A 25,045-nucleotide genomic window follows, 5' to 3' on the forward strand; every position below is an offset into this window, starting at 1 on the left:
TATTTTTATTTTATTATTTCCCCTCCCCCTGTGTTATTTTGTGACAGTGACTGAGTAGATACGAGTTTCATATACTTATACATTTTCGATCAGAAGTAAAACACTAGCTCTTGGACTAATTGACCGGTTTTATCAGTAAATTGAGAGGCTATTTTCCGAAGGTGATCTTAAAAGAAGTCTTTCTTTCGAACAGGTAATTATTTTTGCTATTAGTGCTATTACCTCTAAGATTTGATTAGTCTGCTTTGATAGTGTAGTGGTTTCACGTTAGACTAATTGACCGGTTTTATCAATAAATTGAGAGGCTATTTTCGGAAGGTGATCTTAAGACTTTCTTTCGAACAGGTAATTATTTTTGCTATTAGTGCTATTACCTCTAAGATTTGATTAGTCTGCTTTGATAGTGTAGTGGTTTCACCTTCACCAAGTAAAAGACTGAGAATTTGACATTTATAGAAGTAGCCTGCTGCTTTAAAAACGGGGTTTGTTTTATTTGAGCAGTATAAATAAGCACTATTATTATCATCTCAATATTCTAAATGTGTCCATCTCCTTCTCACACCTTCTACTCTGTATGTACGTTCACTGTTCAAGAGAGATAAATGTGCGTCCATTTCTGTTGTTCTGTTCCAAACTCCCTCTTCTTTGCCAAATCTTTTTCTCCTTATCTCTCTCCCTCCCTCTCCCTCTCTTAAAATAATGTGAAGATTGAAGGGCGAGAGGAGAGGAAGGAATATGAGCGAAATATAAAGGAAAGAGGGGAGACATAGATGAAAGAAAAAGTAAATGTAAATGCAGTTTCTTTGTGTTATTATGTCACAACTTTGGTGCTCACTCACCTTCTACTTTTCCTCCTCTTCCTGCTTCTCCTTCCTTTCTTCTTTCTATTTCTCCTTCTTATACCGACTTCTACTTTTCCTCCTCTTTCTCGTTTCTCTCTTCCCCCTATCTCTCCGTCTACATTTTTCCTACTCATACCTGTATCCTGTTTCCCTACATTTCCTTTTCTTCACCCTCATTCTCCTCTTCCTCCCGCTCCCCCTCCTCCTCTTCATATACTTTTCTTTCTCCCCCTTCCAGGTTCTCTCTTTTGCCATTTTAGAGTCCGTCAATACGGGCCATACATAATTGAAATTGAAAACTGAAGGCACTTACATAAATGTACCTATATTTTTCCTTATTTTTCTCTTCTTTCAAGATAAATTTAAAGAGAGAAAAAACATACCTTAAAACATTGCAGTAAAAAAAAGAAAAGCTGGAGAAAATTTTGAGGTAATAAATTCTTTATTTTTTTCTTCTTACTTTCTATTATTATTATCATCATTATTAGTAGTATTATTATTTTCGGTAAAAGAGAATAAATATTTATTTTGCGGAAAAATAAACACGGGGGAATTTCTTCCGAACAGTTTTTTCCCCTAATGTACAGCGTGTCTAAAATTCCTACGACTCTATAAATTATCCCCGTTTTCCCGTAAGAATTTTACAGAGAATTCCATAGGTACCTACATAATTAACCTGCTACCCACCTATTGCGTTCCTACTTTTGGGTGGCAAATAAAGGAATAGTCCATGTTTTGTTGTCCATGTTTTGCTGTTGTAAATATGTGGTAGGTAAAATTAGCCGTCATATAAAATGTGTTGCAACTTATAGGTAATCTACCTACCTACCTACCTATTACATTTATTTTTAGTTAATAGGAACACCAAATTCCTGTCTATTTCACAAAAGTAGTTTTCCGCAAATTTCCACTCGTGTCTTTTAGGAAGCATTCGCGGAAAAGCGTCGGAAAAATAAACACGGGGGAATTTCTTCTGAACAGTTTTTTCCCCTAATGTACAGCGTGTCTAAAATTCCTACGACTCTATAAATTATCCCCGTTTTCCCGTAAGAATTTTACAGAGAATTCCATAGGTACCTACATAATTAACCTGCTACCCACCTATTGCGTTCCTACTTTTGGGTGGCAAATAAAGGAATAGTCCATGTTTTGCTGTTGTAAATATGTGGTAGGTAAAATTAGCCGTCATATAAAATGTGTTGCAACTTATAGGTAATCTACCTACCTATCGTTCCTACTTTTGGGTGGCAAATAAAGGAATAGTCCATGTTTTGTTGTCCATATTTTGCTGTTGTAAATATGTGGTAGGTAAAATTAGCCGTCATATAAAATGTGTTGCAACTTATAGGTAATCTACCTACCTATTACATTTATTTTTAGTTGGTAGGAACACCAAATTCCTGTCTATTTCACAAAAGTAGTTTTCCGCAAATTTCCACTCGTGTCTTTTAGGAAGCATTCGCGGAAAAGCGCTAACCGCAAACGAATTTCCAACAAGCGCGAAATGTCTTTTATTCGATCCTTACTTTTGCTATTGTGTTTTAATTAATCCTTGCTCTTCTGATCTCTTCAAATATTATTAATTAATTTACTATATTTATTTGTATTTTTATTTTACAAATTTTCTTCACATATTATTAATCTCTTTGTTTTTCATTTCAGTTTGGATCTAGTGTGATGGATCGCTATTAAAGCTACCTGCTTCTGAACCGAACAAGGGAATCATGGGCAAGCGAAATTCCAAGCTCAAGCAAGATGCTATTGAGAAACTCATGAGTGATACCTATTGTAAGTAATATCACTATTTAATATTCAATTTTCACTTGTCTACCCATTCCTAGTAGGTAATGTAATTGACTAAGGACTGGTTCCGAAACTGGAGGACTGTGGGCTTAATACCCAGCAGCGACATGAAAAAAGAGCAAGATAAAAGTCATTGTAATATTTTAATAGATAATTTATTTTAATCCCTTCTCCCTCTCTCTATTATAATTTATATTGTGTAAACGGAAAAAAATCACCAAGTATAAAAAATATCTACCAAATAATAATATTTTAAAATTATTATTCTTTCAAATTTTCAAGTGGGTAGTGTGGGTACCTATCTAGATTGTAGGTTTGTTTTTAGGTAGTACCTGCCTACTTGTCCCAAGTCAGAAGTTTTAATACAAAATGTTTCTATTATCTGCCTTCCCCTCTCAATGTGTAATCCTTTCGAGTGGAAAGTAATTTTGAATAAGGTCTTTCCACAACGTTAGTTTTACGTCAGCGGTCAGAGGCAATTTTTCTTTTTTTCCTTCCATGAATGAAAAGTAGAAACCTGTACCTCGGATAGATACATATCTATAACATGTTTTTTTTACGTAGATGGTACCTAGGTTATACATACCTATTTTACTTTCCTTTTCCTCATACCTATGATACAAAAAGATTACAAAGTACTAAGTGTTTTTCTAAACTAAACTACGGGTAGGCAATTACCAATTACCTACCATTTTGATTCTACTTTCTATTTCCTTCCATGAATGAAAAGTAGAGACCTGTACCTCGGATGGATACATATCTATAACATGTTTTTTTTACGTAGATGGTACGTAGGTTATACATTCCTATTTTACTATCCTCATATGATACAAAAAGATTACAAAGTACTAAGTGTTTTTCTAAACTAAACTACGGGTAGGCACCAATTACCTACCATTTTGATTCTGTCTGTTTAAGGTTATGAGTTAGTTTTTGTTAGTTTTCATATTTTCAAAATATGTATTAATATGATAGTTACCTACTTACCTCTAATCAGTATACCATGTACCTACTCCATACAAAGAAATAAGTCATACATAGCTAGCAGATACGAACTTACGAATATGTCAACTAAAGTTAAGAAATATTGCAATTAACGCATACATTTGTATACAAAGTGTTGAATCGAGTCCAACAAGAGAGACTTGTAACAATAGAACCAGGACAATGAGATATCCTGGACACAAGAGAGAGAGAGAGAGAGAGAGAGAAGACTTGTGAGATTTTGTGTGCTTGCGCTAGTTTTTTGTTATAACAATGACATTGTTGTATCCGAAGTTCTGAACAGTTTTCAAGGATGGTTCACCCAGATAGAAACAGAAAACAGAAGAGAGAGGAGCAAGCTGTGAAATGAGGGTAGGGGTTAATATAAGAAGGAGAGAGAAAGAGAGCAAACAGAAAACCTATGAGAAAGAAGAAGGGAAGATTTAGAGAATGAGGGAAGGATAAAAATAATCAGAGGGCGAAAGAAGGAGAGAGAGAGAGAGAGAGAGGGAGAAAGAAAGAGGAAAAAAAGGGAGAGAAAAAAAAATTAGAGGTAAGAAGCTACATATAATAAGAAAGGAGAAGAGGGAGAAAGATACCGAAAAAGGAAAACAGAAAGGAAAAGGATGGCGCGGCTAATAAATAAGAGAAGGAGAGAGAGAGAGAGAGAGAGAGAGAGAGAGAGAGAGAGAGACAGAAGAAAGATATCAACGTGGTATGTTTCATATTATCCTGTAAGGACGAACGTGCTTCTGTTACAAATACACTTATTACTTTTCTCTCTCTCTTTCTCCCTCCCTCTCTCTCCCTCCCTCCCTCCTCCATATCTTCCCTCTCTCTCTTTCCTTCCTCTTTATATCTCTCTTTCTTGATCTTTCCCTCTTCTTTCTATCTTCTTTTCCTCTCTCTCTCCCTCCCTCCTCCATATCTTCCTTCTCTTTCCTCTCTCTTTCCTTCTATCTTTGCTCTCTCTCATTCTTCCTTCTCTTCCCTCTGTCTTCTTTCTCTCCCTCTCTCTTTCTAAATAATTCGTAGTATGGCCTTCACCGTATTTTTCTCCTTTCCCCTCTCTTCCTTCCTCTCCTCTCATCGCCTTATCTCTTTCCATCTCTTCTTATTCCTCTCTCTCTCCCTCGTTCTCTCTTTGCTTTTTTCTCAGGTTTCGTTTTAAATTTGGAAACCCAGAAATACCCAACTTTCTGTATCTAATTTTTTTTACGTAGATGGTACCTAGGTTATACATACCTATTTTACTTTCCTTATCCTCATATGATACAAAAAGATTACAAAGTACTAAGTGTTTTTCTAAACTAAACTACGGGTAGGCAATTACCAATTACCTACCATTTTGATTCTGTCTGTTTAAGGTTATGAGTTAGTTTTTCTTAGTTTTCATATTTTCAAAATATGTATTAATATAATAGTTACCTACTTACCTTTAATCAGTATACCATGTACCTACCTTTACTCCATACAAAGAAATAAGTCATACATAGCTAGCAGATACGAACTTACGAATATGTCAACTAAAGTTAAGAAATATTGCAATTAACCACTTACCTCTAATCAGTATACCATGTACCTGCTCCATACAAAGAAATAAGTCATACATAGCTAGCAGATACGAACTTACGAATATGTCATCTAAAGTTAAGAAATATTGCAATTAACAGCAAGAGCCCAGGAGCGTGTAGAAATAAAATTATCTTCTCTATCATACCAGAGTTCCCTCTAAGCTCCTCCATACCTCTACTCCAAGCGACGTAACTTTTAATTGTAATGTTGAACTCTGAACTGTGCGAATAAGTTGGCCAAACTGTTTTCTTGTGATAATTATGCTCGGGTTTTTACCTCGGGTTCATTAAAAACTTTCCCGAGCTTCCATATTTCGCGTTTCATTATAGGGGAAAGTGGATATCGTGCTACAAGTTTGAAATATTCTAAATAAAGGAATAGGTAGTAAAGCCCAACACATTAGGACAAAATAAAATAAAAAGTGCTGCTTTACTGCTTACGCATGAAAATATTGTCAGGGAAAGTAATTGTTGTTGTTGTTGTAGTAGCCAAAGTCCCATCAGGTTCTTCCATCCCCATCTGTTACTGGTAGGCCCAGGTGTTCAGCCACTTCAATTGGTTTCAGCCACATATCTATTGGTGTCATTTGTGTTGGTTTAGAGGGGCAATTGAAGAGATGTAAGATGTTGTGTGGGCTTCCTCTGCACTGGGGGCATCTGTCTTCGATGTTGGGATCCAGACGATTCATGTAGCTGTTTAGTATTCTGGAATAGACGTAACTTTTAATTGTAATGTTGAACTCTGAACTGTGCGAGTAAGTTGGCCAAACTGTTTTCTTGTGATAATTATGCTCGGGTTTTTACCTCGGGTTCATTAAAAACTTTCCCGAGCTTCCATATTTCGCTTTTTCCTAATCTTAATGCTGGAGGAAGAAGGGACACGTTAACCTTTTGAAGCAGAACGATATTGGCCAAGATTAGATTATACACTTGAATGAGAAACAAGTTAATTACTTACTTACTTTCTGTCTTTTCCTACGGTATTGAAAAGATGGGGGAGGTTTGGGAGTTTAAAAAAGCCCCTTGAACGCCCACAGAAACAATATCTGGGTACCTTCCGTGTCCTGGAAGGTATTAAAAAAAAAGTTGCCCAACTTATACCGAACCTGTAACTTTTACTTTACCCAAGGACTCTAAGAAATCACAATATTCATATAGGTAATCCATTAGATACAAAGTTAGCGCTTTTTGCTCACCTGAAAACAGATGATGTTCAGACTTTTGTCTCTCTTATACACTTGAATGAGAAACAAGTTAATTACTTACTTACTTACTTTCTGTCTTTTCCTACGGTATTGAAAAGATGGGGGAGGTTTGGGGGTTTAAAAAAGCCCCTTGAACGCCCACAGAAACAATATCTGGGTACCTTCCGTGTCCTGGAAGGTATTAAAAAAAAAAGAAGAAAAAAGTTGCCCAACTTATACCGAACCTGTAACTTTTACTTTACCCAAGGACTCTAAGAAAGCACAATATTCATATAGGTAATCCATTAGATACAAAGTTAGCGCTTTTTGCTCACCTGAAAACAGATGATGTTCAGACTTTTGTCTCTCACAAAAAAATACGAGCTATGCAGGGTTAACTAGAACGTATAACCCAGGGTTAAAGCTTGGCAAGGATAATATTACGGGTACCCTGAGCTCCAACATTTATTACATTGCATATTTGCACGAACTGCTACTGGGGGAAGAAGGCACACGTTAACCTTTTGAAGCAGAACGATATTGGCTAAGATTAGACTATGCACTGAAATGAGAAATAAAAGCTACTTACTTTCTGTCTTATCCTACGGTATTAAGGAGCGCGGTAGCGCTCCGCCCCGCCAAGTCAAGAAAGTTTGATTGGAAATATGAGGAGGATTGGGGGTTGGGGGTTTGAAACTTAAAACCCTTTGGACGCCCGCAGATACAATATCTGGGTTCCTTCCATGTCCTGGAATTTACAAATAATTTTGAAAGTCGAGAGCCAAAATGTTCCCTAACTTAATCCTGATTCTCTAACTTTTGCTTAGAAATGTCTTGCAATTACACGTACTTCACACAAGGACTCTATGCAATTGCAAAATATTCTCAAAGTTGGCACTTCTTACTCACCTGCAAACCGATTATGTAAAAAAAAAAATGCAGTTTTAACTTGAACGCATAACCCAGGGTTAAAGCTTGGCAAGGATAATATTACGGGTACCCTGAGCTCCAACATTTATTACATTGCATATTTGCACGAACTGCTCGCTAAAATTGGCAAAAAATTAATTGACCTAGAAATAGAAAATCTTACCTGTAATAAAACCGGGCATTGCCCTGTAAGCTCTAGGATTCCCGCCCGGGACGGATTTCATCCAGGTAAGTTAAGGTTCGTTCTCGGAACGGCTGGCTTTCTCCTATTCTATCTTTCTTCTCTCTTCGCTTTCGGGACGTAAACGTAAACCCCTAACACTACTACTCGTACCTTCTTATTGTATTTCTCTTAGTAGCGCGGTCAAATTTTGACTTGGCGGGGCGGAGCGCTGCCGGGTTTCTCAATAGTGGGATGCGATGTGAGGATAAATTCATTCTTTCATATCTGCCTGTATGTATTATATTATCTAACTAAAAGTACCTATGTATGTGTGTAGTACCTACGTAGTTCCCTTTAATCGTTCCGATTGCACGCAATATTTTCTTTAATGAAATTCCATGTGGTTTTTGAGTTCGGGTTGATTAAATTTTCAAGCTGTTGTATTTTACGATGAGGTCTGGAAGTTTGAAGTGTGGTGTAAAATTTACCGTGTCACACGCGTGTGATTGTCGTGTGTGCTATTTATGTGTATGTACATACGTGAGGTGATATGAAATTCAATCAAACAATATGACGAGAGGGAAAGAGAGAGAGAGAGAGAGATTGAGGGAGAGAGGAAAGAGAGAGAGAGAGATTGAGGGAGAGAGGAAAGAGAGAGAGATTGAGGGAGAGGAAAGAGAGAGAGAGATTGAGGGAGAGGAAAGAGAGAGAGAGATTGAGGGAGAGAGGAAAGAGAGAGAGAGAGATTGAGGGAGAGAGGAAAGAGAGATTGAGGGAGAGGAAAGAGAGAGAGAGATTGAGGGAGAGGAAAGAGAGAGAGAGATTGAGGGAGAGGAAAGAGAGAGAGAGATTGAGGGAGAGGAAAGAGAGAGAGAGATTGAGGGAGAGGAAAGAGAGAGAGAGATTGAGGGAGAGGAAAGAGAGAGAGAGATTGAGGGAGAGAGGAAAGAGAGAGAGAGAGATTGAGGGAGAGAGGAAAGAGAGAGAGATTGAGGGAGAGGAAAGAGAGAGAGAGATTGAGGGAGAGGAAAGAGAGAGAGAGATTGAGGGAGAGAGGAAAGAGAGAGAGAGAGATTGAGGGAGAGAGGAAAGAGAGAGAGATTGAGGGAGAGGAAAGAGAGAGAGAGATTGAGGGAGAGGAAAGAGAGAGAGAGATTGAGGGAGAGAGGAAAGAGAGAGAGAGAGATTGAGGGAGAGAGGAAAGAGAGAGAGATTGAGGGAGAGGAAAGAGAGAGAGAGATTGAGGGAGAGGAAAGAGAGAGAGAGATTGAGGGAGAGAGGAAAGAGAGAGAGAGAGATTGAGGGAGAGAGGAAAGAGAGAGAGATTGAGGGAGAGGAAAGAGAGAGAGAGATTGAGGGAGAGGAAAGAGAGAGAGAGATTGAGGGAGAGAGGAAAGAGAGAGAGAGAGATTGAGGGAGAGAGGAAAGAGAGAGAGATTGAGGGAGAGGAAAGAGAGAGAGAGATTGAGGGAGAGGAAAGAGAGAGAGAGATTGAGGGAGAGAGGAAAGAGAGAGAGAGAGATTGAGGGAGAGAGGAAAGAGAGAGAGATTGAGGGAGAGGAAAGAGAGAGAGAGATAACAGCCAGTCACGGAATCAATCATTTGCATGATACAAATTTCTTGAACCCGCCGGGAATCGAACCCGGGCCTCCCGCGTGCAAGGCGAGCGCAGTGACCACTACGCCATGGGAGCGATGAAAGAAAAAGTATGAGAAATGAAAATAAAAAACGAGAAAGAAAAGGGACGAAGGGTGAGAAAAAGGATGAAATCGCGAGGGAGGAGAAAAAGATAATGAGGTCATATCTAAAGCCTATAGCCAAACTTTTTTTTTACAGAACTATAGAAAAGATGGCGGAAAAACTTTTCGTTGTGTAAATTTTTTGAAAATTTTGTTGTTGATATTTTTATTTTAAAAAGGATGAAATCGCGAGGGAGGAGAAAAAGATAATGAGGTCATATCTAAAGCCTAAAGCCAAACTTTTTTTTTTACAGAACTATAGAAAAGATGGCGGAAAAACTTTTCGTTGTGTAAATTTTTTGAAAATTTTGTTGTTGATATTTTTATTTAATCGAATCCGGGTCTCCCGCGTTCAAGGCGAGCGCAGTGACCGCTACGCCATGGGAGCGATGAAAGAAAAAGTATGAGAAATGAAAATAAAAACAGAAAGAAAAGGGACGAAGGGTGAGAAAAAGGATGAAATCGCGAGGGAGGAGAAAAAGATAATGAGGTCATATTTAAAGCCTAAAGCCAAACTTTTTTTTTACAGAACTATAGAAAAGATGGCGGGAAAACTTTTCGTTGTGTAAATTTTTTGAAAATTTTGTTGTTGATATTTTTATTTCGTTTTTATATAACGAAGAATATTTTTTTACGTGTTTGTCTCTTTTATTCGGATGCTGAAAACGTTAACAGAGATTTATGTGTATTTTTTTATTAGATAAGAGAAGAAAAGAGAGGGAGGGAGCTATAAAAACATGACCAGAACATAAAATGCTGAGTGGGAGAAAGAGGGAATATCGCTCTTCAAATTACTTTCAACGAGGGGGGGAGAATATGAGGGAGTGTTAAAAGCCATTAGGATTCATTAGGTGAAGAAAAGGAGATAAAGAAGACGAGGTAAAGAGGGAGATAAATTTAAATAGTTACCCCTAGAAATTATTTTCATAAAATGAATGAGATAAACGTCCAAATTTTTAGTCTAGCGCATTGCATATCTAAAGAGGTAGTAGGCGTTCATACAAAAATATTTAAGAATATGAGGGAGTGTTAAAAGCCATTAGGATTCATTAGGTGAAGAAAAGGAGATGAAGAAGACGAGGTAAAGAGGGAGATAAATTTAAATAATTCAAAAATTTAAATAGTTACTCCTAGAAATTATTCTCATAAAATGAATGAGATAAACGTCCAAATTTTTAGTCTAGCGCATTGCATATCTAAAGAGGTAGTAGGCGTTCATACAAAAATATTTACTAATTTTCTTGGCTCAATGCGAAGTTTGTATGAACGCCTACTATCTATCAAGATATGCAATGCGCTAGACTAAAAAGGATGGCCCTCTATTATTTTTGTGTTCACCCTGTATACCGAATTAATTATTTACTACCGTTTTGTGTAGGCACTACATCACTGCACATGAAACTAATAGGTTTTTATGCATGAGGACAATAACACCAAACCTTGTGAGCTCTAAGTCGCGGGATCGATTATATACCGTTTTGTGTAGGTACTACATCACTGCACATGAAACTAATAGGTTTTTATGCATGAGGACAATAACACCAAACCTTGTGAGCTCTAAGTCGCGGGATCGATTCCCGCCAGAAGCGAACTTTATGCTAGACAAATAAGGTTTGTCCCCGGAACGGCTGGCTTTCTGCTATCCTGTCCTTTTCGATTTCGGAACGTTATGACCTTACTTGTTACAGTTCCCTCTATCAAACAACTTAAAAAATCTACCATTCTGTAAAACCCTGTGATTGGATACTCACTAACTTTTAAATACATAAAGATCTCTCTAGTTCTAAATACATAGAAATAAAATATACATGGGATACTTGATACTTTAAAGTTAAAAAGTTCTGAAATGTCTACCCGCATAAATTGAATTCCACCAAGTCTTATCTTAATTGAACGCACTAGGCTTCATAAAATTTCCACTTAACCGACCACACGCTACCGCGTTTCTCAATAGTGGGATGCGATGTGAGGATAAATTCATTCTTTCATATCTGACTGTATGTATTAAATGTATTATATTATCTAACTAAAGGTACCTACGTAGTACCTACGTAGTTCCCTTTAATCGTTCCGATTGGACGCAATATTTTCTTTAATGAAATTCCATGTGGTTTTTCAGTTCGGGTTGATTAAATTTTCAAGCTGTTGTATTTTACGATGAGGTTTGGAAGTTTGAAGTGTGGTGTAAAATTTACCGTGTCACACGCGTGTGATTGTCGTGTGTGCTATTTATGTGTATGTACATACGTGAGGTGATATGACATTCAATCAAACAATATGACGAGAGAGAGAGAGAGAGAGAGAGAGAGAGAGGGATAGAAAGAGAGATAAATAAATAAATAATAATTAGGTTCTTCTATTTGAAATAAGGTCAAAAATGTGATAATAAAATAATGGCATATGTACGTCTGTGAGCAGTCTACTCTAAACTATAATAATATTATCATTACCCCATTTTAAAAACTTGTGTGTCCTGTATCTTCGTTACTTCTCTCTCTCTCTCTCTCTCTTCTTTCGTTTTCCTCCCTTTTCTGCCGCTCTCTCTCATTCCCTCCTTCTATTTCTCTACTCTCCCTCCCTTCTTCTCTGTGCTCAACACTGTGTAAAATAATAGAAAGTAAAAAGAACTAATTTGTTGAGATTTTTCTTCTCTCTCTCTCTCTCTCTCTCTCTCTCTCCCTCCTTCTCTTTTCTGTCGCTCTCTCTCATTCCCTCCTTCTATTTCTCTACTCTCCCTCCCTTCTTCTCTGTGCTCTGTGCTCAACACTGTGTAAAATAATAGAAGAACTAATTTGTTGAGATTTTTCTTCTCTCTCTTTTTTTACCTTCTATCTTTCTCAAAGCACATAAGGAGAACAAACTAATTTCTCTCTCCCTCTACCTCCTTATTTGTCCATCTCTTCCTATCCCCCCCCCTCTTCAAGTTCTCTTTCATTTAGCTCTCTCATCTCTTCTCTACGATGGTCTCTCATCCATCTTTTCTTCTTTATGTTTCCTTCCATTTTCAACATCGTCCCTTCTGCTCCCTATATTCCATCAAATCCATCTTTCCTTTCACTCACACTTTCATTCTTCTTTTTTCTTTCTCTGGGAGCTTTGTTCTTCTCTCTTTCTCTCTATTAATTATTTGAACAATTATGTTTTCTGTATGTACGTTCACTGTTCAAGAGAGATAAATGTGCGTCCATTTCTGTTGTTCTGTTCCAAACTCCCTCTTCTTTGCCAAATCTTTTTCTCCTTATCTCTCTCCCTCCCTCTCCCTCTCTTAAAATAATGTGAAGATTGAAGGGCGAGAGGAGAGGAAGGAATATGAGCGAAATATAAAGGAAAGAGGGGAGACATAGATGAAAGAAAAAGTAAATGTAAATGCAGTTTCTTTGTGTTATTATGTCACAACTTTGGTGCTCACTGCAGCATTTTAGGATTTTCCCAATATCTCAATAATCCTAAAATCCAATGTTTACCTACCATGCTAGCACCGGTCGCTATGCGCATTTACATGTCACAGCTACTCATTTTCCTGAGTGGGCCCCGTAACAGCCAGTCACGGAATCAATCATTTGCATGATACAAATTTCTTGAACCCGCCGGGAATCGAACCCGGGCCTCCCGCGTGCAAGGCGAGCGCAGTGACCACTACGCCATGGGAGCGATGAAAGAAAAAGTATGAGAAATGAAAATAAAAAACGAGAAAGAAAAGGGACGAAGGGTGAGAAAAATAAAAAGGATGAAATCGCGAGGGAGGAGAAAAAGATAATGAGGTCATATCTAAAGCCTATAGCCAAACTTTTTTTTTACAGAACTATAGAAAAGATGGCGGAAAAACTTTTCGTTGTGTAAATTTTTTGAAAATTTTGTTGTTGATATTTTTATTTCGTTTTTATATAACGAAGAATATTTTTTTACGTGTTTGTCTCTTTTATTCGGATGCTGAAAACGTTAACAGAGATTTATGTGTATTTTTTTATTAGATAAGAGAAGAAAAGAGAGGGAGGGAGCTATAAAAACATGACCAGAACATAAAATGCTGAGTGGGAGAAAGAGGGAATATCGCTCTTCAAATTACTTTCAACGAGGGGGGAAGAATATGAGGGAGTGTTAAAAGCCATTAGGATTCATTAGGTGAAGAAAAGGAGATGAAGAAGACGAGGTAAAGAGGGAGATAAATTTAAATAGTTACCCCTAGAAATTATTTTCATAAAATGAATGAGATAAACGTCCAAATTTTTAGTCTAGCGCATTGCATATCTAAAGAGGTAGTAGGCGTTCATACAAAAATATTTACTAATTTTCTTGGCTCAATGCGAAGTTTGTATGAACGCCTACTATCTATCAAGATATGCAATGCGCTAGACTAAAAAGGATGGCCCTCTATTATTTTTGTGTTCACCCTGTATACCGAATTGATTATTTACTTGTATCTATCGAATGTTGTACGTCATTTCGATAAAGGTATGCGATATTTTTTCTTAAAATAATATGGCAATATCTGCTGTCCAACCCTGATACATAGATCAAGTTCGGGGTGAGGCCTCCTACAGTTCCCCCTATTAAGCTGTGTCCACTGTCTACACATAGTCGACGGCTGACGAGGTGAATCGATGTTGTCAAGGCGTCGAATTATTTACTTGTATCTATCGAATGTTGTACGTCATTTCGATAAGGGTATGCGATATTTTTTATTTATAATATGGCAATATCTGCTATCCAACCCTGATACATAGATCAAGTTTGGGGTGACAAGGCCTCCTACAGTTCCCCCTATTAGGCTGTGTCCACTGTCTACACATAGTCGACGGCTGACGAGGTGAATCGATGTTGTCAAGGCGTCGACTATTTGTGGACATAGCTAAAATATCTTTTCTCTTTATTCATCTGTCTAAATCTAAATAAAATCTTTTCTGCGATAGCACAATACCAACCTGAAGAGAACTGTAGAAAGTTCTGATTCGTGTGAGCCTTTTCTTTATATTCTCACGACATGCAAGGGCCTACTCCCTCCAGCATACAGGCCAGAATGCAACGTTCCCTGTCAGTCGAGAGGAAGTTGGGAACTTTTATCAGTGAAAGCATTTCCTGTGCCATAGCATGACCTTTGAGCTATCAAGATAACGTCACCTTATCAGTAGCATGTCTTATCACCTTACTTGAGAGGAGGTTTCATTATTTCCTGTGCCAAACTGTGCCATAGCATGACCTTTGAGCTATCAAGATAACGTCACCTTATCAGTAGCATGTCTTATCACCTTACTTGAGAGGAGGTTTCATTATAGGGGAAAGTGGATATCGTGCTACAAGTTTTAAATATTCTAAATAAAGGCATAGGTATTAAAGACCAACACATTAGAACAAAATAAAATAAAAAGTGCTGCTTTACTGCTTACGTATGAAAATATTGTCAGGGAAAGTAATTAGCTAGAGATATCAGTAATATCAGTTTATTTTCAGGAACATGCATGGCATGATTTAAATATTCTAAATGAAGGCATAGGCATTAAGGCCCAACACAATAGAACAAAACAAAATAAAAAGTGCTGCTTACGTATGAAAATATTGTCAGGGAAAGTAATTAGCTAGAGATATCAGTAATATCAGTTTATTTTCAGGAACATGCATGGCATGAAGAAGTTTGATAAGGTTTTAGCGGGAATAGCGGGAAAAATCGAAAGGAGAAGGCCTTTGAGCCACTTTTACTGTTATTAGACTTTTTAAAAAAATATAATAGAGGTGGGAAAAAAATAGATTTATTTAATCAGAGTATCCGAAAAAGTACGAATTTCATTACATGAATTTATGAATATGGCATGAAGAAGTTTGATAAGGTTTTAGCGTTTTAGTGGGAATTCTAACAAAGGTGGTCTTATCGCCTCGAAATCGAAAGGAGAAGGCCTTTGAGCCACTTTTACTGTTATTAGACTTGGAAAAAAAATATAATAGAGGTGGGAAAAAAATAGATTTATTTAATCAGAGTATCCGAAAAAGTACGAATTTCATTACATGAATTTATGAACCACACTTGTAACACAGGTAAAGATAAAAAAAAAGCATACATTTGTATACAAAGTGTTGAATCGAGTCCAACAAGAGAGACTTGTAACAATAGAACCAGGACAATGAGATATCCTGGACACAAGAGAGAGAGAGAGAGAGCGAGAGAGAGAGAGAGAAATTGACAGGATGGGGGAAATGAGAAAAGATGAAAACAAAAGGTCCCTGGGGAGTTTTTTTTGTCAGTAAAGTCCTCAAAGTCTCATATTTTGTGTGCTTGTGCTAGTTTTTTGTTATAACAATGACATTGTTGTAGCCAAACTTCTGAGCAGTTTTCAAGGATGGTTCACCCAGATAGAAACAGAAAACAGAAGAGAGAGGAGCGAGCTGTGAAATGAGGGTATTAGGGGTTAATATAAGAAGGAGAGAGAAAGAGAGCAAACAGAAAACCTATGAGTAAGAAGAAGGGAAGATTTAGAGAATAAGGGAAGAATGAAATTATTCAGAGGGCGAAAGAAGGAGAGAGAAAGAGGACAAAAAAGGGAGAGAGAAAAAAAAAATAGAGGTAAGAAGCTACATATAATAAGAAAGGAGAAGAGGGAGAAAGATACCGAAATAGGAAAACAGAAAGGAAAAGGATGGCGGCTAATATGAGAAGGAGAGAGAGAGAGAGAGAGAGAGAGAGAGAGAGAGAGAAGAAAGATATCAACGTGGTATGTTTCATATTATCCTGTAAGGACGAACGTGCTTCTGTTACAAATACACTTATTACTTTTCTCTCTCTCTTTCTCCCTCCCTCTCTCTCCCTCCCTCCCTCCTCCATATCTTCCCTCTCTCTCTTTCCTTCCTCTTTATATCTCTCTTTCTTGATCTTTCCCTCTTCTTTCTATCTTCTTTTCCTCTCTCTCTCCCTCCCTCCTCCATATCTTCCTTCTCTTTCCTCTCTCTTTCCTTCTATCTTTGCTCTCTCTCATTCTTCCTTCTCTTCCCTCTGTCTTCTTTCTCTCCCTCTCTCTTTCTAAATAATTCGTAGTATGGCCTTCACCGTATTTTTCTCCTTTCCCCTCTCTTCCTTCCTCTCCTCTCATCGCCTTATCTCTTTCCATCTCTTCTTATTCCTCTCTCTCTCCCTCGTTCTCTCTTTGCTTTTTTCTCAGGTTTCGTTTTAAATTTGGAAACCCAGAAATACCCAACTTTCTGTATCTACTTTCCTATGTACCTAACACACCTATGTATTATATGTACGTTTTCAGTACGTGACCACCTACATGTATGAAAAAATGGTCATTATATGCTATATGGAAGGACCATTGTGAAAAAATCTGAGTGTGAGAAGAGAGAAAGAGGTGGTGAGAGAAACAGAGCAGAGGTAAACCCTTCAGAAAAGGTGCGATTCAAATGTTGAGAGAGATGAAATCCTAGATTAAGAGAGGAGATGAAGAGAGAGAGGAGGTAGGGTTTAGAGGAAGAGAAGAGAGAAAGTGCTTGGAAGTGAGAGAAGGAAAGATAGAAAGAGGGAGAGAGAGAGAGAGAAAGAAGAGAGAGGTAGAGAAGAGAAAAACGAGAGAAGGAGAAATTCAAACGTAGAGGGATATAGTAAAATCCTAGAGTAAAAGAAAAGAGAAGAGGAGGTGGAAAGTGAAAAAAAAGGAGAAAAATAGTGGTTTGGAGTGAGAGAAGGGGAGAGATAGAGAGAAAGGGAGGGGGGAGATAGAGAGATATGCAGATATGGGAAGTAATGGACTGCATATGGTCACAGAATGGTGATGTGTGTACTAAACTGAAAAACAACGAAAAGTGCGGTTTTGGTATCTAAACAATAAAACAGCAAATATTTACATATGTATAGCAGTATAGTACAAATATGTATGTACGTATGTATGTACCTACCTATAGTTTAGACTGCGGGAGTAAAGGGACTTTTCAGTCTCATGTCGGCAGTATAAACAGGGTATATTCTCGTATCTAGCCTGACATGTATAGCAGTATAGTACAAAATAAATATGTACGTACGTATGTATGTACCTATAGTTTAGACTGCGGGAGTAAAGGGACTTTTCAGTCTCATGTCGGCAGTATAAACAGGGTATATTCTCGTATCTAGCCTGACCAATGCTCTCCATCTCTTTTGTTTCTTTCTATTCTTCTTCTTACTTCTTTCACCTTTCTTTCTTTTGAATGTTTCTCTAGTTTCCAGAGTTTTTTTCCTCTTTCTTGTGCTCCCTTCTTTCCTCTGTCCTTTCTCTGTATTTCTCTTTGCTTCTTTCTTCTCCTCGTGATCTTCCCGTCCCAACAATCATTTTCAGCTAGTTAAAATAATGGTTTGTTTTTTTTTATGTTTGATAGAGAGGTTTTCTGGTAGCTCGCAGACAGTCACACAAGTTGAGAGCAACTCTTAAGGGAACCAAAAATTTACGTCATTACATTGTCAACTTTTTGTTCCCAGAAGGGTAACTCACCAAGGGTCTCCGAGTCATCATAAAATTTCCATAAAAGGTTGGTGGCCCCTGGTATAGTACAAAGTCACAAATGACTCCATACTGCATAGTGGATCTGTTCCCCATTCCACGAGTGTATGGACTAGCAGAACTAGTAAAAGTTACAAGTGACAAAGTGTTAGCAATAGTAATAATTTGTGATTTTTGAAGAATTTTGGCCAGACTACAAACCCAGTTTGTCCATACTTCCCTTTGCTTATTACACTATTTGTCACATTGATTACAAACTTGGAAAGATTAGAAGTAGGTAACATTGAATACAATTGCATAGTGGATTTGTTCCCCATTCCACGAGTGTATGGACTAGCAGAACTAGTAAAAGTTACAAGTGACAAAGTGTTAACAATAGTAATAATTTGTGATTTTTACTAGTCACTACAATCATGGAACTCACTGTACCAGATGGATGCCCTGCACTAGTGACTTTCTCTAGTCAATACAACCGTGGAACTAGGCACTGAAGAGGAGAACATATCTGTCGAAAAAAAAGTAGGAAAAATACGAGAAAAAATAGAGAAAAGAGGAACAACAGGATTGGAGAGGAGAGAAAAAAGGAATCGAGATCTCTCTCCACATTCTTCTCACAAGCGAATGTTCCGCGAACGCGTGCACAGTCTGTTACCTTTTGTTTTCGTCGTATTTTTCTCCAGTGGTTTGGGAAAATTATTCAGATTTTCCTCCAAAACTATATTCTTTTGCGCTAATTTTTTGGTAAAATTTCTACTATTTTTTTCGTAGATTTTTTTATTATTATTATTTTTGACAATTTATTATTTTTTTTACTTTTTTCTGTTTACTTTTTTTTATTATTTATTTATTTTTATTAATAAATGGTTCCTCTTTTTCATAGGCAAAACGAAAATCAAGCTCAGTTATCCCATAAAAGAATCGTTGATTTTTGAAATATTGAAATGCAGTGGTGTAGGCCTGTTTAGGGTGCTAGGTATTGGGAAGGCCTTTGATCTAATTATCGAAAGGCGCTTCCAAATTTTCTTTACGTGACGATCTGAGTTCTATTAGAGCTATGTCCAATACACTTGAAAAAATCAGTCTCATTCTAATAAATTCTTAAATGGGACTGTGGGATTCTAGGCCAATCACGTGTTTTTGACTTCTGGTGGGAAGTGCGCAGGGAACTAAGTTGCCAAAGAGACGAGACGAGATGTCATTTTTTTTTTTATCCCCTTTTTCACACCGGACAATGTTGGGTCTGCTATTTTATTATTTTATGTCGGGAATCGGGGGTGCAATAGTTATTCAAGTACCTACATAGCTTTTTTTATGTAACGACCAAAGCCCGTGTAAAAAGCTCGATTGAAAATGAGAAGGGTAAAGGCGGCACTTAATAATGTCGTAGGTACTTACCTACTTTGCTACTTGTAAGTAGTAGGTAATTAATTTTCCTAATCCTGTCGAATCATTTGCGTTGTGTGTTTTGAAACTGATGAGCAATGACCAGGGCAGCTTGGAGAAGTAGTTTAGGAAGGGAAGTGAGCTGAATATAAACACACAACTTCTGCCTTCACTTCTCAAGCAGTAAAGAGAGAAGTAAATACGGCAGGACGAGTAACAGGAGACAGAGCTGAATGTAAATGAGGCATTAAACAATAGAAACACCCATGTACCTACAATATGCCCTTATATATACAATAGACTAGAAATACCCGTCACAGGTCACACAGTCCTTATACATGCAGCCAGTCGAATCCGTGCTGGAAAAAAAGGTGCCCTCTACCCACTCTCTACCCAAGCTGACCATAAACAACATAAACAACCCTTCAAGCATGGACTTTGAAGAAGGCAGACGTGAAGAAGATCCAAGCATTTGAGATGTGGTGCTACAGGAGAATACTCAATATATCATGGGTCTATATGGAAGGACCATTGTGAAAAAATCTGAGTGTGAGAAGAGAGAAAGAGGTGGTGAGAGAAACAGAGCAGAGGTAAACCCTTCAGAAAAGGTGCGATTCAAATGTTGAGAGAGATGAAATCCTAGATTAAGAGAGGAGATGAAGAGAGAGAGGAGGTAGGGTTTAGAGGAAGCACTTGTAACACAGGTAAAGATAAAAAAAAGCATACATTTGTATACAAAGTGTTGAATCGAGTCCAATAAGAGAGACTTGTAACAATAGAACCAGGACAATGAGATATCCTGGACACAAGAGAGAGGGAGAGAGAAAAGACTTGTGAGATTTTGTGTGCTTGTGCTAGTTTTTTGTTATAACAATGACATTGTTGTATCCGAACTTCTGAGCAGTTTTCAAGGATGGTTCACCCAGATGGAAACAGAAAACAGAAGAGAGAGGAGCAAGCTGTGAAATGAGGGTAGGGGTAGGGGTTAATATAAGAAGGAGAGAGAAAGAGAGCAAACAGAAAACATATGAAAAAGAAGAAGGGAAGATTTAGAGAATAAGGAATAAGGGAAGGATAAAAATAATCAGAGGGCGAAAGAAGGAGAGAGAGAGAGAGAGAGAGGGAGAAAGAAAGAGGAAAAAAAGGGAGAGAAAACCATTTTCTACTGTCTAGAGTTTTTGTTACCCCTTTCTTAAAGTCTAGAGCTAGAGTTCTAGTATGTCTATGGTTCATAATCTGAAACTTGTAGTGGATGTAGCGAGGGCCCATGTCTCAAAAGACTTAACTCTGTGTATCTCAACAAGTACTTTATATTTCGACAAGGTTTTAACCTGCTTTTTTTGGCTAGGAGAAGAGTTAAAAGAACAGGAAAGTCTCAAAAAAGCAAGAGAAAAAAAAAGAGATAAATAAAAGAGACACGAGGCGGAAGTGAGAGAACGGATGGATGGTTGAAGCGAGAGAGAGAGAGAGGGAGAGAAAAAGATAGAGAGAGAGAGAGAGAGAGAGAGAGGGAGAGAAAAAGATAGTGAGAGAGAGAGGGAGAGGGACAGAGAAAGAGAGAGAGAGGGACAGAGAAAGAGAGAGAGGGAGAGGATGTAAAAAGTGGGAGGATAAAAATGAACTTTCTTTTTAACAAGAAGTTTTCTTTTGAAAACTTTGAAAAATATTAGTGAAGTGAGTATGTAGATAGAGTTTGTAGAGCCCTATCCTTATTTCACAGCATTGCTCCATACTCTATGTATAGTAGTCTACTGCTCTAATAAACAAGCCGTGTGAACCTACATTGTGGCTTTTTGTGTGTAATGTATTTTTCATATGTGGTGTGGTTATCTACACACTGGTGTAATGCTCTAATGTAGAGCCGTAATAAATTAGCATTAGAAAGGAGATCTCATTATGAGGTTGCCAGGACTGGGGCTTCCCAGGACTCGTTTGACCCAAGGGGTTAATGGACTTTTCAGTCTCATGGTTTCATCCGAGGAGTCTGCCTCAGACGTATTTATTATTATGGTACCAAAAGTATGAAGGAAAATTTTGCCTTTGCTGACAAACTAGGTAGGGTATGGCTTTAAAGTTTAAAGAAAATATTTGGACTATTAACATTTCCCTACGAGTACCATATCATACCATTAGACCATTAGAGTACAATATCATGCCTTTAGATTTAGAGTTTCATTAGAGTGCAATATTATAGCATTAGAGTTGCATTAGCAAAGACCGTCATTTATACATCTAAATCATAGGATGAGACTGAAAAGTCCCTACAAAATTGAATTTATTATCATTGTTATTATTATTATTTTTTCCTGCCTTTTGACTTTTTGGACCTATACTAGCATCAGTATAAACAAGGTATATTTCGAGTAGGTAGCAGGGTTGGTGAAAGGAGCGAATGAGTAGGGAAAATGAGAAAAGGAATAAACAATGTTATAGAATATAGAAACTAAGGGAGAAGGAGACAAAAAGAGGAGAGTGGAAGGCAAGTTTGATGGAAAAAGTTTTCTATTAAAACGAAAATTCAGCAAGTTTTCTGCAAAGAAATTTCAGCCTTGCCTGTTTAGAAACCGGAAACCATCTTTCTTCGGTGCCATTTTCTACTGTCTGTGGAGTTTTTGTTACCCCTTTCTAAAGTCTAGAGCTAGAGTTCTAGTATGTCTACGGTTCATAATCTGAAACTTGTAGTGGATGTAGCGAGGGCCCATGTCTCAAAAGACTTAACTCTGTGTATCTCAACAAGGTTACTTTATATCTCGGCAAGGTTTTAACCTGCTTTTTTTTGGCTAGGAGAAGAGTTAAAAGAACAAGAAAGTCTCAAAAAAGCAAGAGAAAAAAAAGAGAGATAAAAGAGACACGAGGCGGAAGTGAGAGAACGGATGGATGGTTGAAGCGAGAGAGAGAGAGAGAGAGAGAAAAAGATAGTGAGAGTGAGAGAGAGAGGGAGAGGGACAGAGAAAGAGAGAGAGACAGAGCAAAAGATAGGGAGATAGTGAGAGAGGGACAGAGAAAGAGAGAGGATGTAAAAAACTGGGAGGATAAAAATGAACTTTCTTTTTAACAAGAAGTTTTCTTTTGAAAACTTTGAAAAATATTAGTGAGGTGAGTATGTAGATAGAGTTTGTAGAGCCCTATCCTTATTTCACAGCACTGCTCCATACTCTATAGTAGTTTACTGCTCTAATAAACAAGCCGTGTGAACCTACATTGTGGCTTTTTGTGTGTAATGTATTTTTCATATGTGGTGTGGTTATCTACACACTGGTGTAATGCTCTAATGTAGAGCCGTAATAAATTAGCATTAGAAAGGAGATCTCATTATGAGGTTGCCAGGACTGGGGCTTCCCAGGACTCGTTTGACTCTAGGGGTTAATGGACTTTTCAGTCTCATGATTTCATCCGAGGAGTCTACCTCAGACGTATTTTTTATTATGGTACCAAAAGTATGAAGGAAAATTTTGCCTTTGCTGACAAACTAGGTAGGGTATGGCTTTAAAGTTTAAAGAAAATATTTAATATTAAAAAGAAAGCAGGCATGTAGGCAGTTTAACCAAGACATTTTTATTAAGGAGCGCGGTACAGCGCTACTAGCGCTCCGCCCCACCAAGCCAAGAAAGTTTGACAGCGCTATTAATTGAATGGTAGCAAGTATGAGGAGAAATTTTCGGTTTTTTGCTAAGAGCCTATAGGTACCTAAACCTAAGCATTTAAGTACATTAGGTAAGTACCCAAGACTCACATCGTGAATCACAAGGCGACAACAAGAGGCACTCAGGTGTGTCTAGCATTGGTATATTCGTAAGCTTTACCCAACTTTCAGGACTGTTTGCCCCTACACCTAAGTCTCAGAGTGGGCTTTTTGTGTACGTGTCTACCATTGGTGCTTGTCCTTATGCCTCATTTACATTATGCTCACTTCTGTGGCAATGAGCAGGAAAGTGGGCAGGGAATTGGGCATGACGAGAATGTAAACACCTCACTCGCCTCGCCACTTCTACTGCCACTGCTCCTGCCCTGTGCTCCCCTTATTGTCGGTTTTTTGTGCACGAGTCAAAGGACCGGCATGACGAGGAGAAGTGAAGGGGCAGGAAGGCGTTTACATTCAGCTTCGAATCATTTGCGTTGTGTGTTTTGAAACTGATGAGCAATGACCAGGGCAGCTTGGAGAAGTAGTTTAGGAAGGGAAGTGAGCTGAATATAAACACACAACTTCTGCCTTCACTTCTCAAGCAGTAAAGAGAGAAGTAAATACGGCAGGACGAGTAGCAGGAGACAGGGCCTGAAAACCGCAAAAAACGGTCGAAATCTGTCCAAAAGCGGTGAAAATACCGCCAAGCGCAGCAACCATCTCAACCAAACATTTTGTGTTGCATCCTTGTCACATTTGTTAACTACATACCAAATTTCAAGTCTCTAGCTTATACCGTTCCCGAGATATTGTTAAATTACACCGAAAATCGCCAAAAAGCGGTAAAATGCCGCCAACCGTTGCACCGGTCTTAACCAAAAGTTTCGTGTCGCATCCTTAACACACTTGACAGCTACATACCAAATTTCAAGTCGCTAGCTCTTACCGTTCTCGAGATATTTTGTTTACAGACAGACAGACACACAGATACACACACGGACCAATGGCTGAAACTTTGGATTTAGGCTCTAGGGACCTCAAAACGTGTTTTGGCACTAAAATTTGACCATCGAAAATTTGACCCGATTACATTACTTTCCTTCCTATAGGATAAGGAAAGTAAAAAGACGAGAAACTCCCGGAACCCGAAAAAAATGGTGTTTTGGATTATTATTCTGAAATCCAATTTTATCTAGTGTAAGAGGCCCTGATAACTTTGGGGGGGCTCAAGCCTCTCTCTCTCCCCCTCCCTCCTCCATATCCTCCTTCTCTTCCCTCTCTCTTTCTTTCTATCTTTGCTCTCTCTCATTCTTCCTTCTCTTCCCTCTGTCTTCTTTCTCTCCCTCTCTCTTTCTAAATAATTCGTAGTATGGCCCCCACTCTCACTTGTGGAAAGGGGGAAGGGGGTGAAAGGGGGGTAAAGACCCCCTTGGAGAGGTGGGAGGAGAGGGGCGGTGTACAAGTTCAGTTTTTTATGGAGGGGGAAATGAGAGGAAGGACTTGGGTGATCATTGAAGCGAATATTTCTTGTGGAACGAGAGGGAGAGAGGAGGGAGGGAGAGAGAGAGAACACAATTAAAACTAAGCAAAAAAAGTTACACAGCCCAAAGGCAACACTGGAAAAAAAGTTCGCTCTAGAATTTTTACACCGTAACTTACTATGTACGCCTGCTTGTAGAACGAGAGGGAGAGAGAGAGAGAGAGAGAGAGAGAACACAATTAAAATTAAGCAAAAAAAGTTACACAGCCCAAAGGCAACACTGGAAAAAAAGTTCGCTCTAGAATTTTTACACCGTAACTTACTATGTACGCCTATAGTCCTATAATACTAACGGATGTAAAAAAAAAGAGGGAAAAATTTCGAAAAATGGCAGACACAGCAGACCTGATTATTTTACCTCTGGGGAACATTGTTACACTCGGAAACGTTGTTAAACGCTGAATTTGGAATTTTTTTCCAACACACTATACCTGTGAGTAACGACCTTATTAGGGGAAAAACTCAATCGTCTGAGTCAAAGCAACGAAAAATAGTAACGAAGAGAATGAGGAAACTTATTTTTTATGTGTGAAATTGCAATTTCCTGCTCTGAAAAACCCAATTTTCTTTCTGTCGTGCAAGTTCAAAGCTAGGCATGAGTTGAAGATTGCTTGGTACTTTGTTTCAAGTTCTTCTGTCATATCTAAGAGGTTCAAGTTCCCTCTATCAAAACATGCTTGTTTCACCAGCCTAGTTACCTTGGAACTTTGGAGACATCTGCTTTGTAAGGGTGCAAGTTCAAAGCTAGGTATGAGTTGAAGATTGCTTGGTACTTTGTTTCAAGTTCTTCTGCCAAATCTAAGAGGTTCAAGTTCCCTCTATCAA

The 25,045-nt window shown here is 38.1% G+C and overlaps 1 protein-coding gene across 1 annotated transcript in view; it reads left to right on the plus strand.

Moving 5' to 3' along the window:
* The first annotated feature begins 26 nt into the window (after positions 1-26).
* Positions 27-25,045, plus strand: part of LOC103513639 (frequenin-1-like) — a 47,458-nt gene continuing 22,439 nt past the window's right edge. Inside the window, exons 1-2 of the mRNA XM_017445901.2 lie at positions 27-193; positions 2,505-2,630. Coding sequence (XP_017301390.1) covers positions 2,567-2,630 — 64 coding nt within the window. The 5' untranslated portion in view covers positions 27-193; positions 2,505-2,566. The remainder of the gene's footprint in view (positions 194-2,504; positions 2,631-25,045) is intronic.

Source organism: Diaphorina citri, unplaced genomic scaffold (assembly GCF_000475195.1).
Source record: "Diaphorina citri unplaced genomic scaffold, Diaci psyllid genome assembly version 1.1 scaffold999, whole genome shotgun sequence".
NCBI lineage: Eukaryota > Metazoa > Arthropoda > Insecta > Hemiptera > Psyllidae > Diaphorina > Diaphorina citri.